Here is a 17,684-nt window from a genome sequence, read left to right on the forward strand (position 1 = left end):
CCATCTATCAATAGGTGCCCTTCTTTGCAAGACATTGGAAAACCTCACAGGTCTTTGTGGTTGAAATTCACTGCTCGACTGAGGGACCTTACAGATAATTGTATGTGTGGGTACAGAGATGGGGTAGTCATTCAGAAATCATGTTAAACACTATTATTATAGAACACAGAGTGAGTCCATGCAACTTATTATGTGACTTGTTTAGCACATTTCTACTCCTGAACTTACTTAGGTTTGCCATAACAAAGGGGTTGAATACTTATTGACTAAAGACATTTCAGCGTTCATTTTTTAAAATTAATTTTTGAAATATTCAACAAACAAAATTCCACTTTGACATCATGGGGTGTTGTGTGTAAATCAGTGACACACATTTTCTATTTTATCCATTTGGAATTCAGGCTGTAACCCTTTCTCTCTCTGTAACCCTTTCTCTCTCTGTAACCCTTTCTCTCTCTGTAACCCTTTCTCTCTCTGTAGCCTCGTTATTATTTTATTGTGTTACTGTTTCCTTTTAAGGGCTCGTCAGGAAGTAAGTGAGCATTTCGCTGTAAAGTCTACCCCTGTTGTATTCGGCGCATGTGACAAATACAATGTGATTTGATTTGAGTCTCCAGACATGAAAGCCATTGAAAACCTATGGTTTGAATTGAAGAGGGCATAAAACATTTTAGAAAAAGGCTCAGTGCTGTTACCCTGACAGGGGGAGGTTTTGAAAACAGGGGTTTCAATCATTTTGACCCTTAACTTTTTGAGAGAAAAAACATTACTTGTTAAACAATCTCTTTCTCTGAGCATTTGCATTAGTATAAAATAATATCATTTCCACATGTTTTGGAGCATACAATATTGCTCAGTATTTGAATTATTTATTTAATACATCTTTATCAATAATTATGGACCCCACTGTATACATTAAACATATCTCTGTCTCTCTCTTTGTGTCTCTCTCTTTGTGTCTCTCTCTGTCTCTCTCTTTGTGTCTCTCTCTCTCTCTCTCTTTGTGTCTTTCTCTGTCTCTCTCTTTGTGTCTCTCTCTGTCTTTGTGTCTCTCTCTGTCTCTCTCTTTGTCTCTCTCTCTCTTTGTGTCTCTCGCTCTCTTTGTGTCTCTCTGTCTTTGTGTCTCTCTCTGTCTTTGTGTCTCTCTCTGTCTCTCTCTTTGTGTCTCTCTCTCTGTCTCTCTCTGTCTCTCTCTTTGTGTCTCTCTCTCTCTCTCTCTCTCTCTCTTTGTGTGTCTCTCTCTCTCTCTCTCTTTGTGTCTCTCTCTCTCTTTGTGTCTCTCTCTCTGTCTCTCTCTCTCTCGCTCTCTTTGTTTCTCTGACTCTTTCGCTGTCTCTCTCTCTGTCTCTCTCTCGCTGTCTCTCTTTCTCTCTCTCTCTGTGTCTCTCTTTGTGTCTCTCTCTCTCTGTCTCTCTCTCTCTCTCTCTCTCTTTGTCTCTCTCTCTCTCTCTCTCTCTCTCTCTCGCTCTCGTTGTTTCTCTGACTCTTTCGCTGTCTCTCTCTCTGTCTCTCTTTCGCTGTCTCTCTCTTTGCTCTCTCTCTCTCTCTCTCTCTCTCTCTCTCTCTCTCTCTCTCTCTCTCTCTCTCTCTCTCTCTCTCTGTGTCTCTCTCGGTGTCAGGTCTGAACCAGGTGGTCAGTGAACAGGCTGTTGAAGGAGCGTCTCCTCTAGACAACATGATTCACAGACTGCAGCAGGAGCAGGACCAGAGACTGTCAACCGACACACACAGTAGAGGTACACACACACACACACACCGACACACACAGTAGAGGTACACACACACACACCGACACACACAGTAGAGGTACACACACAGACACCGACACACACAGTAGAGGTACACACACACACACCGACACACACAGTAGAGGTACACACACACACACCGACACACACAGTAGAGGTACACACACACACACACACACACACACACACACACACACACACAGTAGAGGTACACACACACACACACACACAGTAGAGGTACACACACACACACACACACACACACACACACACACACAGTAGAGGTCACACACACACACACACACACACACACACACACACACACAGTAGAGGTACCACACACACACACACACACACACACACACACACAGTAGAGGTACACACACACACACACACAGTAGAGGTACACACACACACACACACACACACACACACACACACACACACACACACACACACACACACAGTAGAGGTACACACACACACACACACACAGTAGAGGTACACACACACATACACACACAGTAGAGGTACACACACACACACACCGACACACACAGTAGAGGTACACACACACACACACACCGACACACACAGTAGAGGTACACACACACACACACACCGACACACACAGTAGAGGTAGACACCCGCAGACGCACAGACACACCAGGGCTAGCCGAGTCAGTTCATTATTTGAGTCAAGCCTTTACACCCAGTTGCTTCTACACAGGACTAAAATTGGATGCCTTTGGTGCTAACCCCCCCCCCCCTCCCCCCTCAGAGGTTCACTCCCCCCCCAACGTGGGTCTGCGTCGCAGCGGTCAGATCGAGGGGGTGAGACAGATGCACAGCAACGCCCCCCGGAGCCAGATGGCCACAGAGACAGACCTGGTAGCATGGAGCAGGAGGGTACTGGTCCCTGAGCTGGGGGACGCTGTGCTCAGGTAACACACACACTCACACACACACACACACACACACTCACACACACTCACACACACACACACTCACAGAGTCCTCAAAAGTGTGATGTGTTGTGTGTTGTGTGTAGGAGACAGCTGAACTGGAGGGAGGCTAAAGGAGAAGAGGAGATCAGTGTCTACAGATCAGAGAGGAGGCCACGCACTGTCCAGCTACACAGAGAGAGCAAGGTATCACCCACGCACTGTCCAGCTACACAGAGAGAGCAAGGTATCACCCACGCACTGTCCAGCTACACAGAGAGAACAAGGTATCACCCACGCACTGTCCAGCTACACAGAGAGAACAAGGTATCACCCACGCACTGTCCAGCTACACAGAGAGAACAAGGTATCACCCACGCACTGTCCAGCTACACAGAGAGAGCAAGGTATCACCCACGCACTGTCCAGCTACACAGAGAGAGCAAGGTATCACCCACGCACTGTCCAGCTACACAGAGAGAGCAAGGTATCACCCACGCACTGTCCAGCTACACAGAGAGAGCAAGGTATCACCCACGCACTGTCCAGCTACACAGAGAGAGCAAGGTATCACCCACGCACTGTCCAGCTACACAGAGAGAACAAGGTATCACCCACACACTGTCCAGCTACACAGAGAGAACAAGGTATCACCCACGCACTGTCCAGCTACACAGAGAGAACAAGGTATCACCCACGCACTGTCCAGCTACACAGAGAGAGCAAGGTATCACCCACGCACTGTCCAGCTACACAGAGAGAGCAAGGTATCACCCACGCACTGTCCAGCTACACAGAGAGAGCAAGGTATCACCCACGCACTGTCCACCTACACAGAGAGAACAAGGTATCACCCACGCACTGTCCAGCTACACAGAGAGAGCAAGGTATCACCCACGCACTGTCCAGCTACACAGAGAGAGCAAGGTATCACCCACGCACTGTCCAGCTACACAGAGAGAGCAAGGTATCACCCACGCACTGTCCAGCTACACAGAGAGAGCAAGGTATCACCCACGCACTGTCCAGCTACACAGAGAGAACAAGGTATCACCCACGCACTGTCCAGCTACACAGAGAGAGCAAGGTATCACCCACGCACTGTCCAGCTACACAGAGAGAGCAAGGTATCACCCACGCACTGTCCACCTACACAGAGAGAACAAGGTATCACCCACGCACTGTCCACCTACACAGAGAGAACAAGGTATCACCCACGCACTGTCCAGCTACACAGAGAGAACAAGGTATCACCCACACACTGTCCAGCTACACAGAGAGAGCAAGGTATCACCCACGCACTGTCCACCTACACAGAGAGAACAAGGTATCACCCACGCACTGTCCAGCTACACAGAGAGAGCAAGGTATCACCCACGCACTGTCCAGCTACACAGAGAGAGCAAGGTATCACCCACGCACTGTCCACCTACACAGAGAGAACAAGGTATCACCCACGCACTGTCCACCTACACAGAGAGAACAAGGTATCACCCACGCACTGTCCAGCTACACAGAGAGAACAAGGTATCACCCACACACTGTCCAGCTACACAGAGAGAGCAAGGTATCACCCACGCACTGTCCACCTACACAGAGAGAACAAGGAATCACCCACGCACTGTCCACCTACACAGAGAGAGCAAGGTATCACCCACGCACTGTCCACCTACACAGAGAGAACAAGGTATCACCCACGCACTGTCCAGCTACACAGAGAGAACAAGGTATCACCCACACACTGTCCAGCTACACAGAGAGAGCAAGGAATCACCCACGCACTGTCCACCTACACAGAGAGAACAAGGTATCACCCACGCACTGTCCAGCTACACAGAGAGAGCAAGGAATCACCCACGCACTGTCCAGCTACACAGAGAGAGCAAGGTATCACCCACGCACTGTCCAGCTACACAGAGAGAGCAAGGTATCACCCACGCACTGTCCAGCTACACAGAGAGAGCAAGGTATCACCCACGCACTGTCCAGCTACACAGAGAGAGCAAGGTATCACCCACGCACTGTCCAGCTACACAGAGAGAGCAAGGTATCACCCACGCACTGTCCAGCTACACAGATAGAGCAAGGTATCACCCACGCACTGTCATCCTACACAGAGAGAACAAGGTATCACCCACGCACTGTCCAGCTACACAGAGAGAGCAAGGTATCACCCACGCACTGTCCAGCTACACAGAGAGAGCAAGGTATCACCCACGCACTGTCCACCTACACAGAGAGAACAAGGTATCACCCACGCACTGTCCAGCTACACAGAGAGAGCAAGGAATCACCCACGCACTGTCCACCTACACAGAGAGAACAAGGTATCACCCACGCACTGTCCAGCTACACAGAGAGAGCAAGGTATCACCCACACACTGTCCACCTACACAGAGAGAGCAAGGTATCACCCACGCACTGTCCAGCTACACAGAGAGAGCAAGGTATCACCCACGCACTGTCCAGCTACACAGAGAGAACAAGGTATCACCCACGCACTGTCCAGCTACACAGAGAGAACAAGGTATCACCCACGCACTGTCCAGCTACACAGAGAGAACAAGGTATCACCCACGCACTGTCCAGCTACACAGAGAGAGCAAGGTATCACCCACACACTGTCCACCTACACAGAGAGAGCAAGGTATCACCCACGCACTGTCCACCTACACAGAGAGAGCAAGGTATCACCCACGCACTGTCCAGCTACACAGAGAGAACAAGGTATCACCCACGCACTGTCCAGCTACACAGAGAGAGCAAGGTATCACCCACGCACTGTCCAGCTACACAGAGAGAGCAAGGTATCACCCACGCACTGTCCAGCTACACAGAGAGAGCAAGGTATCACCCACGCACTGTCCAGCTACACAGAGAGAGCAAGGTATCACCCACGCACTGTCCAGCTACACAGAGAGAACAAGGTATCACCCACGCACTGTCCAGCTACACAGAGAGAGCAAGGTATCACCCACGCACTGTCCAGCTACACAGAGAGAACAAGGTATCACCCACGCACTGTCCAGCTACACAGAGAGAGCAAGGTATCACCCACGCACTGTCCAGCTACACAGAGAGAGCAAGGTATCACCCACGCACTGTCCACCTACACAGAGAGAACAAGGTATCACCCACGCACTGTCCACCTACACAGAGAGAACAAGGTATCACCCACGCACTGTCCAGCTACACAGAGAGAACAAGGTATCACCCACACACTGTCCAGCTACACAGAGAGAGCAAGGTATCACCCACGCACTGTCCACCTACACAGAGAGAACAAGGTATCACCCACGCACTGTCCAGCTACACAGAGAGAGCAAGGTATCACCCACGCACTGTCCAGCTACACAGAGAGAGCAAGGTATCACCCACGCACTGTCCACCTACACAGAGAGAACAAGGTATCACCCACGCACTGTCCACCTACACAGAGAGAACAAGGTATCACCCACGCACTGTCCAGCTACACAGAGAGAACAAGGTATCACCCACACACTGTCCAGCTACACAGAGAGAGCAAGGTATCACCCACGCACTGTCCACCTACACAGAGAGAACAAGGAATCACCCACGCACTGTCCACCTACACAGAGAGAGCAAGGTATCACCCACGCACTGTCCACCTACACAGAGAGAACAAGGTATCACCCACGCACTGTCCAGCTACACAGAGAGAACAAGGTATCACCCACACACTGTCCAGCTACACAGAGAGAGCAAGGAATCACCCACGCACTGTCCAGCTACACAGAGAGAACAAGGTATCACCCACGCACTGTCCAGCTACACAGAGAGAGCAAGGAATCACCCACGCACTGTCCAGCTACACAGAGAGAGCAAGGTATCACCCACGCACTGTCCAGCTACACAGAGAGAGCAAGGTATCACCCACGCACTGTCCAGCTACACAGAGAGAGCAAGGTATCACCCACGCACTGTCCAGCTACACAGAGAGAGCAAGGTATCACCCACGCACTGTCCAGCTACACAGAGAGAGCAAGGTATCACCCACGCACTGTCCAGCTACACAGATAGAGCAAGGTATCACCCACGCACTGTCATCCTACACAGAGAGAACAAGGTATCACCCACGCACTGTCCAGCTACACAGAGAGAGCAAAGGTATCACCCTACGCACTGTCCAGCTACACAGAGAGAGCAAGGTATCACCCACGCACTGTCCACCTACACAGAGAGAACAAGGTATCACCCACGCACTGTCCAGCTACACAGAGAGCAAGGAATCACCCACGCACTGTCCACCTACACAGAGAGAACAAGGTATCACCCACGCACTGTCCAGCTACACAGAGAGAGCAAGGTATCACCCACGCACTGTCCAGCTACACAGAGAGAGCAAGGTATCACCCACGCACTGTCCAGCTACACAGAGAGAGCAAGGTATCACCCACGCACTGTCATCCTACACAGAGAGAACAAGGTATCACCCACGCACTGTCCAGCTACACAGAAAGAGCAAGGTATCACCCACGCACTGTCCACCTACACAGAGAGAACAAGGTATCACCCACGCACTGTCCAGCTACACAGAGAGAGCAAGGTATCACCCACGCACTGTCCAGCTACACAGAGAGAACAAGGTATCACCCACGCACTGTCCAGCTACACAGAGAGAGCAAGGAATCACCCACGCACTGTCCACCTACACAGAGAGAACAAGGTATCACCCACGCACTGTCCAGCTACACAGAGAGAGCAAGGAATCACCCACGCACTGTCCAGCTACACAGAGAGAACAAGGTATCACCCACGCACTGTCCATTTACACTGAGAGAGCAAGGTGTCACCCACACACTGTCCAGCTACACAGAGAGAGCAAGGTATCACCCACGCACTGTCCAACTACACAGAGAGAGCAAGGTATCACCCACGCACTGTCCAGCTACACAGAGAGAGCAAGGTATCACCCACGCACTGTCCAGCTACACAGAGAGAACAAGGTATCACCCACACACTGTCCAGCTACACAGAGATAACAAGGTATCACCCACGCACTGTCCAGCTACACAGAGAGAGCAAGGTATCACCCACGCACTGTCCAGCTACACAGAGAGAACAAGGTATCACCCACACACTGTCCAGCTACACAGAGAGAGCAAGGTATCACCCACGCACTGTCCACCTACACAGAGAGAGCAAGGTATCACCCACGCACTGTCCACCTACACAGAGAGAGCAAGGTATCACCCACGCACTGTCCAGCTACACAGAGAGAACAAGGTATCACCCACGCACTGTCCAGCTACACAGAGAGAGCAAGGTATCACCCACACACTGTCCAGCTACACAGAGAGAGCAAGGTATCACCCACGCACTGTCCAGCTACACAGAGAGAACAAGGTATCACCCACGCACTGTCCAGCTACACAGAGAGAACAAGGTATCACCCACGCACTGTCCACCTACACAGAGAGAGCAAGGTATCACCCACGCACTGTCCAGCTACACAGAGAGAGCAAGGTATCACCCACGCACTGTCCAGCTACACAGAGAGAGCAAGGTATCACCCACGCACTGTCCAGCTACACAGAGAGAGCAAGGTATCACCCACGCACTGTCCAGCTACACAGAGAGAGCAAGGTATCACCCACGCACTGTCCAGCTACACAGAGAGAGCAAGGTATCACCCACGCACTGTCCAGCTACACAGAGAGAGCAAGGTATCACCCACGCACTGTCCAGCTACACAGAGAGAGCAAGGTATCACCCACACACTGTCCAGCTACACAGAGAGAGCAAGGTATCACCCACGCACTGTCCAGCTACACAGAGAGAGCAAGGAATCACCCACACACTGTCCACCTACACAGAGAGAACAAGGTATCACCCACGCACTGTCCAGCTACACAGAGAGAACAAGGTATCACCCACGCACTGTCCAGCTACACAGAGCGAGCACATTAACACACACTGTCCAGCTACACAGAGAGAGCACATTAACACACACTGTCCAGCTACACAGAGAGAGCACATTAACACACACTGTCCAGCTACACAGAGAGAGCACATTAACACACACTGTCCAGCTACACAGAGAGAGCACATTAACACACACTGTCCAGCTACACAGAGAGAACACATTAACACACACTGTCCAGCTACACAGAGAGAGCACATTAACACACACTGTCCAGCTACACAGAGAGAGCACATTAACACACACTGTCCAGCTACACAGAGAGAGCACATTAACACACACTGTCCACCTACACAGAGAGAACACATTAACACACACTGTCCAGCTACACAGAGAGAACACATTAACACACTGTCCAGCTACACAGAGAGAACACATTAACACACACTGTCCAGCTACACAGAGAGAGCACATTAACACACACTGTCCAGCTACACAGAGAGAGCACATTAACACACACTGTCCAGCTACACAGAGAGAACACATTAACACACACTGTCCAGCTACACAGAGAGAACACATTAACACACACTGTCCAGCTACACAGAGAGAACACATTAACACACACTGTCCAGCTACACAGAGAGAACACATTAACACACACTGTCCAGCTACACAGAGAGAACACATTAACACACACTGTCCAGCTACACAGAGAGAGCACATTAACACACTGTCCAGCTACAGAACCAGTCAAAGGTTTGGACACACCTACTCATTCCAGTTCTTGAAATCTACCTTATTGATTGACCTTCATGTCTTAAAGTAATGATGGACTGTCGTTTCGCTTTGCTTATTTGAGCTGTTCTTGCCATAATATGGACTTGGTCTTTTACCAAATAGGGCTATCTTCTGTATACCCCACCTACCTTGTCACAACACAACTGATTGACTGAAACGCATTAAGAAGGAAAGAAATCCACAAATTAACTTTTAACAAGGCACACCTGTTAATTGAAATACATTCCAGGTGACTACCTCATGAAGCTGGTTGAGAGAATGCCAAGAGTGTGCAAAGCTGTCATCAAGGCAAAGGGTGGCTATTTGAAGAATCTCAAATATATAATATATTTTGATGTTTAACACTGTTTTGGTTACTACATGATTCCATATGTGTTATTTCATAGTGTTGATGTCTTCACTATTATTCTACAATGTAGAAAATAGTAAAAATAAAGAAAAACCCTGGAATGAGTAGGTGTGTCCAAACTTTTGACTGGTACTGTATATACAGAGAGAGCACATTAACACCTCCCAAGATACATAAAGTTCCTATTTTCTCTGTCTCTTTCAGTTCCCCTCTCCAGAGTGTGTAGGGGCGGAGGAGGGGAGGAGGAGTCATGGTAACCATGGCTACCAGACACGTGCGGCCGTGGAGGAGACGAGTCGTCAGAGCGCTGAGGTAGCCGAAGATGAAGATGACAGCGACAGCATCTCAGAGGTACGGCCTGTTGTTGTTGACACTGAAGAGCTTCGAGGAGTTGACTGCAGGAGTTATGAAATTCATGTAAAAACTAGAGGCCAGTTAGTAGTGGTATTAATAGTGGTATTAATAGTGGTAATAATAGAGTCCTGTGGTATTAATAGTGGTATTAATAGAGGCCTGTGGTATTAATAGAGGCCTGTGGTATTAATAGAGGTATTAATAGTGGTATTAATAGAGGCCTGTGGTATTAATAGAGGTATTAATATAGGTATTAATAGTGGTATTAATAGAGGCCTGTGGTATTAATAGTGCTATTAATAGTGCTATTAATAGAGGCCTGTGGTATTAATAATGGTATTAATAATGGTATTAATAGAGGCCTGTGGTATTAATAGTGGTATTAATAGTGGTATTAATATAGGCCTGTGGTATTAATAGTGGTATTAATATAGGCCTGTGGTATTAATAGAGGCCTGTGGTATTAATAGTGGTATTAATAGAGGCCTGTGGTATTAATAGTGGTATTAATAGAGGCCTGTGGTATTAATAGTGGTATTAATAGAGGTATTAATATTGGTATTAATATATTCCTGTGGTATTAATAGTGGTATTAATAGAGGCCTGTGGTATTAATAGTGGTATTAATAGAGGTATTAATAGTGGTATTAATAGAGGCCTGTGGTATTAATAGTGCTATTAATAGTGCTATTAATAGAGGCCTGTGGTATTAATAGAGGTATTAATATAGGTATTAATAGTGGTATTAATAGAGGCCTGTGGTATTAATAGTGCTATTAATAGTGCTATTAATAGAGGCCTGTGGTATTAATAATGGTATTAATAGTGGTATTAATAGAGGCCTGTGGTATTAATAGTGGTATTAATATAGGCCTGTGGTATTAATAGTGGTATTAATATAGGCCTGTGGTATTAATAGAGGCCTGTGGTATTAATAGTGGTATTAATAGAGGCCTGTGGTATTAATAGTGGTATTAATAGAGGCCTGTGGTATTAATAGTGGTATTAATAGAGGCCTGTGGTATTAATAGTGGTATTAATAGAGGTATTAATATTGGTATTAATATATTCCTGTGGTATTAATAGTGGTATTAATAGAGGCCTGTGGTATTAATAGTGGTATTAATAGAGGCCTGTGGTATTAATAGTGGTATTAATAGAGGCCTGTGATATTAATAGTTGTATTAATAGAGGCCTGTGGTATTAATATAGGCTTGTGGTATTAATAGTGGTGGCCTGTGGTATTAATAGAGGCCTGTGGTATTAATAGAGACCTGTGGTATTAATAGTGGTATTAATAGAGGTATTAATAGTGGTATTAATAGAGGCCTGTTATATTAATAGTTGTATTAATAGAGGCCTGTGGTATTAATATAGGCTTGTGGTATTAATAGTGGTATTAATAGAGGCCTGTGGTATTAATAGAGGCCTGTGGTATTAATAGAGACCTGTGGTATTAATAGTGGTATTAATAGAGGTATTAATAGTGGTATTAATAGAGGCCTGTGGTATTAATAGTGCTATTAATAGTGCTATTAATAGAGGCCTGTGGTATTAATAGAGGTATTAATATAGGTATTAATAGTGGTATTAATAGAGGCCTGTGGTATTAATAGTGCTATTAATAGTGCTATTAATAGAGGCCTGTGGTATTAATAATGGTATTAATAGTGGTATTAATAGAGGCCTGTGGTATTAATAGAGGTATTAATATTGGTATTAATATATTCCTGTGGTATTAATAGTGGTATTAATAGAGGCCTGTGGTATTAATAGTGGTATTAATAGAGGTATTAATAGTGGTATTAATAGAGGCCTGTGGTATTAATAGTGCTATTAATAGTGCTATTAATAGAGGCCTGTGGTATTAATAGAGGTATTAATATAGGTATTAATAGTGGTATTAATAGAGGCCTGTGGTATTAATAGTGCTATTAATAGTGCTATTAATAGAGGCCTGTGGTATTAATAATGGTATTAATAGTGGTATTAATAGAGGCCTGTGGTATTAATAGTGGTATTAATATAGGCCTGTGGTATTAATAGTGGTATTAATATAGGCCTGTGGTATTAATAGAGGCCTGTGGTATTAATAGTGGTATTAATAGAGGCCTGTGGTATTAATAGTGGTATTAATAGAGGCCTGTGGTATTAATAGTGGTATTAATAGAGGGCCTGTGGTATTAATAGTGGTATTAATAGAGTGTATTAATATTGGTATTAATATATTCCTGTGGTATTAATAGTGGTATTAATAGAGGCCTGTGGTATTAATAGTGGTATTAATAGAGGCCTGTGGTATTAATAGTGGTATTAATAGAGGCCTGTGATATTAATAGTTGTATTAATAGAGGCCTGTGGTATTAATATAGGCTTGTGGTATTAATAGTGGTATTAATAGAGGCCTGTGGTATTAATAGAGGCCTGTGGTATTAATAGAGACCTGTGGTATTAATAGTGGTATTAATAGAGGTATTAATAGTGGTATTAATAGAGGCCTGTGATATTAATAGTTGTATTAATAGAGGCCTGTGGTATTAATATAGGCTTGTGGTATTAATAGTGGTATTAATAGAGGCCTGTGGTATTAATAGAGACCTGTGGTATTAATAGTGGTATTAATAGAGGTATTAATAGTGGTATTAATAGAGGCCTGTGGTATTAATAGTGCTATTAATAGTGCTATTAATAGAGGCCTGTGGTATTAATAGAGGTATTAATATAGGTATTAATAGTGGTATTAATAGAGGCCTGTGGTATTAATAGTGCTATTAATAGTGCTATTAATAGAGGCCTGTGGTATTAATAATGGTATTAATAGTGGTATTAATAGAGGCCTGTGGTATTAATAGAGGTATTAATATTGGTATTAATATATTCCTGTGGTATTAATAGTGGTATTAATAGAGGCCTGTGGTATTAATAGTGGTATTAATAGAGGTATTAATAGTGGTATTAATAGAGGCCTGTGGTATTAATAGTGCTATTAATAGTGCTATTAATAGAGGCCTGTGGTATTAATAGAGGTATTAATAGAGGTATTAATATAGGTATTAATAGTGGTATTAATAGAGGCCTGTGGTATTAATAGTGCTATTAATAGTGCTATTAATAGAGGCCTGTGGTATTAATAATGGTATTAATAGTGGTATTAATAGAGGCCTGTGGTATTAATAGTGGTATTAATATAGGCCTGTGGTATTAATAGAGGCCTGTGGTATTAATAGTGGTATTAATAGAGGCCTGTGGTATTAATAGTGGTATTAATAGAGGCCTGTGGTATTAATAGTGGTATTAATAGAGGCCTGTGGTATTAATAGTGGTATTAATAGAGGTATTAATATTGGTATTAATATATTCCTGTGGTATTAATAGTGGTATTAATAGAGGCCTGTGGTATTAATAGTGGTATTAATAGAGGCCTGTGGTATTAATAGTGGTATTAATAGAGGCCTGTGATATTAATAGTTGTATTAATAGAGGCCTGTGGTATTAATATAGGCTTGTGGTATTAATAGTGGTATTAATAGAGGCCTGTGGTATTAATAGAGGCCTGTGGTATTAATAGAGACCTGTGGTATTAATAGTGGTATTAATAGAGGTATTAATAGTGGTATTAATAGAGGCCTGTGATATTAATAGTTGTATTAATAGAGGCCTGTGGTATTAATATAGGCTTGTGGTATTAATAGTGGTATTAATAGAGGCCTGTGGTATTAATAGAGGCCTGTGGTATTAATAGAGACCTGTGGTATTAATAGTGGTATTAATAGAGGTATTAATAGTGGTATTAATAGAGGCCTGTGGTATTAATAGAGGCCTGTGTTATTGGCCAGTTAGGACCTTTTCTGCTGCCGCTTTAAATACCTTCAGAAAACACATGTGTTACAAATTATCTATAACCATATGTCATGCTTTATAAAGGGTTCCTAAATGTGGCATAACTGTGTGACATAACCACCAATGTCAAATGTGACATAACCCACTATGTCGAAAATGATAGAAACCTGTGCTTAATAAAGGTTGGCGTAAGTAAAGGCCTTATAAATCATATTAAATTGAGGCCGTGTCATGCGTCTTAGTCAGGATAGATTCTCGCATGACTGTATTCGCTTTGGATAAAAGCATATGCTAAATTGTATATATTTAATTTCACTAACCTCTTTCCCTCCTGGGTGCATAGTCAATATTGGACCTGACCTCAACTTCCACCAGAACGCTCCACAGTGCAGTCACAGCAGAACACTTTAGGAGGACCTTTTCAAATCCCTTTGGATTTTTTCCGTACTCCATTTTCTCAGTTTTGTTTTTCCAGTTTTTTTTTCAGGTTTTCCTCCAGTTTTTTTCCACACTTTTTTAATAGAACAACTACAACATCATCTGATTTTTCTGTTCACAACAATGTTTAAACCACATCAAGGGATGACTTTTGAGGTCTGGGAAAAATCTAAGAAACTTTTGAGTGTAGATATTTTAATGTAGTTGCCCTTTAATTCAGTGAGCATGTCTTGCACTGTTGTTTGGTTGTAGAGGGTTTTCTGTAGTGCAGTAATTGCACCTGTGATGATACAGTGATTCACATTCTGGCCAATGGAACGGGTGGAATAAAAGGCCAGCAACACTCCGTATTATTCAGAGCCCCATTAAATGACACCGTATTAAGTATTCAGACCCCTCGACTTTTTCCAAATGTTGTTACGTTACAGCCTTATTCTAAAACGGATTAAATAAATAAAAATCCTCAGCAATCTACACACAATACCCCATAATGACAAAGCGAAAACAGGTTTTTAGAAATGTTTGCAAATGTATTAAAAATACAAAACAGAAATACATTATTTACATAAGTATTCAGACCCTTTGCTATGAGACTCGAAATTGAGCTCAGATGCATCCTGTTTCCATTGATCATCCTTGAGATGTTTCTACAACTTGATTGGAGTCAACCTGTAGTAAATTCAATTGATTGGACATGATTTGGAAAGGCACACACCTGTCTATACGGTCCCACAGTTGACAGTGCATGTCAGAGCAAAAACCAAGCCATGAGGTCGAAGGAATTGTCCGTAGAGCTCCGAGACAGGATTGTGTCGAGGCACAGATCTGGGGAAGCATCGGTTTGTGGTGGTAAATAGACGGCTACGAATAATATAGATGAGAACTCTCTTGCTTGCGAAAGTATTCACACCCCTTGGCATTTATCCTGTTTTGTTGCCTTACAACCTGAAATTAAAATAGATTTTCTGGGGGTTTGTATCATTTGATTTACACAACATGCCTACCACTTTGAAGATGCAAAATATGTTTTATTGTGAAACAAACAAGAAATAAGACAAAAAAACAGAACTTGAGCGTGCATAACTATTCATCCCCCCAAAGTCAATACTTTGTAGAGCCACCTTTTGCAGCAATTACAGCTGCAAGTCTCTTGGGGTATGTCTCTATAAGCTTGGCACATCTAGCCACTGGGATTTCTGCCCATTCTTCAAGGCAAAACTGCTCCAGCTCCTTCAAGTTGGATGGGTTCTGCTGTACAGCAATCTTTAAGTCATACCACAGATTCTCAATTGGATTGAGGTCTGGGCTTTGACTCGGCCATTCCAAGACATTTAAATGTTTCCCCTTAAACCACTCAAGTGTTGCTTTAGCAGTATGCTTAGGGTCATTGTCCTGCCGGAAGGTGAACCTCCATCCCAGTCTCAAATCTCTGGAAGACTGAAACAGGTTTCTCTCAATAATTTCCCTGTATTTAGCACCATCCATCATTCCTTCAATTCTGACCAGTTTCTCAGTCCCTGCCGATGAAAAACATCCCCACAGCATGATGCTGCCACCACCATGCTTCACTGTGGGGATGTTGTTCTCGGGGTGATGAGAGGTGTTGGGTTTGAGCCAGACATAGCGTTTTCCTTGATGGCCAAAAATCTCAATTTTAGTTTCATCTGACCAGTGTACCTCCTTCCATATGTTTGGGGAGTCTCCCACATGTGTTTGCTTATTTTTTTCTTTAAGCAATGGCTTTTTTTCTGGCCACTCTTCTGTAAAGCCCATCTCTGTGGAGTGTACGGTTTAAAGTGGTCCTATGGACAGATACTCCAATCTTCGCTGTGGAGTTTTGCAGCTCCTTCAGGGTTATCTTTGGCCTCTGATTAATGCCCTCCTTGCCTGGTCCGTGAGTTTTGGTGGGCGGCCCTCTCTTGGCAGGTTTGTTGTGGTGCGATATTCTTTCCATTTTTAAATTATGGATTTAATGGTGCTCCGTGGGATGTTCAAAGTTGTGGATATTTTTTTATAACCCAACCCTGATCTGTTCTTCTCCACAACTTTGTCCCTGACCTGTTTGGAGAGCTCCTTGGTCATGGTGCCGCTTGCTTGGTGGATCCCCTTGCTTAGTGGTGTTGCAGACTCTGGGGCCTTTCAGAACAGGTGTCTATATACTGACACTTAGATTGCATACTAGTGGTCTTTATTTAACTAATTATGTGACTTCTGAAGGTAATTGGTTGCACCAGATCTTATTTAGGAGCTTCAAAGCAAAGGGGGTGAATATATATGCATGCACCATTTATTTTGTATAATTTTTTGAAATAAGTTATTTTTTTAATTTCACTTCACCAATTTGGAGTATTTTGTGTATGTCCATTACATGAAATCCAAATAAAATCAATTTAAATTACAGGTTGTAATGCAACAAAATAGGAAAAAATGCCAAGGGGGGTGAATTTTAGAATAAGGCTGTAACGTAACAAAATGTGGGAAAAGTCAAGGGGTCTGAATACTTTCCGAATGCACTGTATATATGTACAGTACCAGTCAAAAGTTTGGACACACCTACCCATTCAAGAGTTTTTCTTTATTTGTACTATTTTCTACATTGTAGAATAATAGTGAAGACATCAAAACTATGGAATCATGTAGTAACCACATTTTTTTTAAACAAATCTAAATATATTTTAAATTTGCGATTCTTCAAATAGCCACCCTTTGCCTTGATGACAGCTTTGCACACTCTTGGCATGCTCTCAACCAGCTTCACCTGGAATCTTGAAGGAGTTCCCACATATGCTGAGCACTTGCTGGCTGCTTTTCCTTCACTCTGCAGTCTGACTCATCCCAAACCATCTCAATTTGGTTGAGGTCTGGGGATTGTGGAGGCCAGGTCATCTGATGCAGCACTCCATCACTCTCCTTCTTGGTAAAATAGCCCTTACACAGCTGGGAGGTGTGTTGGGTCATTGTCCTGTTGAAAAACAGATGATAGTCCCACTAAGCCCAAACCAGATGGGATGGTGTACCGCTGCAGAATGCTGTGGTAGCCATGCTGGTTAAGTGTGCCTTGAATTCTAAATAAATAACAGACAGTGTCACCAGCAAAGCACCCCCACACCATAACACCTCCTCCTCCATGCTTCACGGTGGGAACTACACATGCAGAGATCATCCGTTCGCCCACACCGCGTCTCACGAAGACACGACAGTTGGAACCAGAAATCGCCAATTTGGACTCCAGACCAAATGACAAATTTCCACCTATCTAATGTCCATTGCTCATCTTTCAGGCCCATGCAGGTCTCTTCTTCTTATTGGTGTCCTTTAGTTTTTTT

General features: G+C 44.2%; 1 protein-coding gene across 1 annotated transcript in view; it reads left to right on the forward strand.

Moving 5' to 3' along the window:
- Positions 1 to 17,684, forward strand: part of LOC121555704 (pleckstrin homology domain interacting protein) — a 172,143-nt gene that overhangs the window by 73,057 nt on the left and 81,402 nt on the right. Inside the window, exons 19-22 of the mRNA XM_045212715.1 lie at positions 1,620 to 1,736; positions 2,530 to 2,692; positions 2,800 to 2,899; positions 9,931 to 10,077. Coding sequence (XP_045068650.1) covers positions 1,620 to 1,736; positions 2,530 to 2,692; positions 2,800 to 2,899; positions 9,931 to 10,077 — 527 coding nt within the window. The remainder of the gene's footprint in view (positions 1 to 1,619; positions 1,737 to 2,529; positions 2,693 to 2,799; positions 2,900 to 9,930; positions 10,078 to 17,684) is intronic.

The sequence above is a fragment of the Coregonus clupeaformis genome, unplaced genomic scaffold (genome assembly GCF_020615455.1).
Source record: "Coregonus clupeaformis isolate EN_2021a unplaced genomic scaffold, ASM2061545v1 scaf0044, whole genome shotgun sequence".
Taxonomy (NCBI): domain Eukaryota; kingdom Metazoa; phylum Chordata; class Actinopteri; order Salmoniformes; family Salmonidae; genus Coregonus; species Coregonus clupeaformis.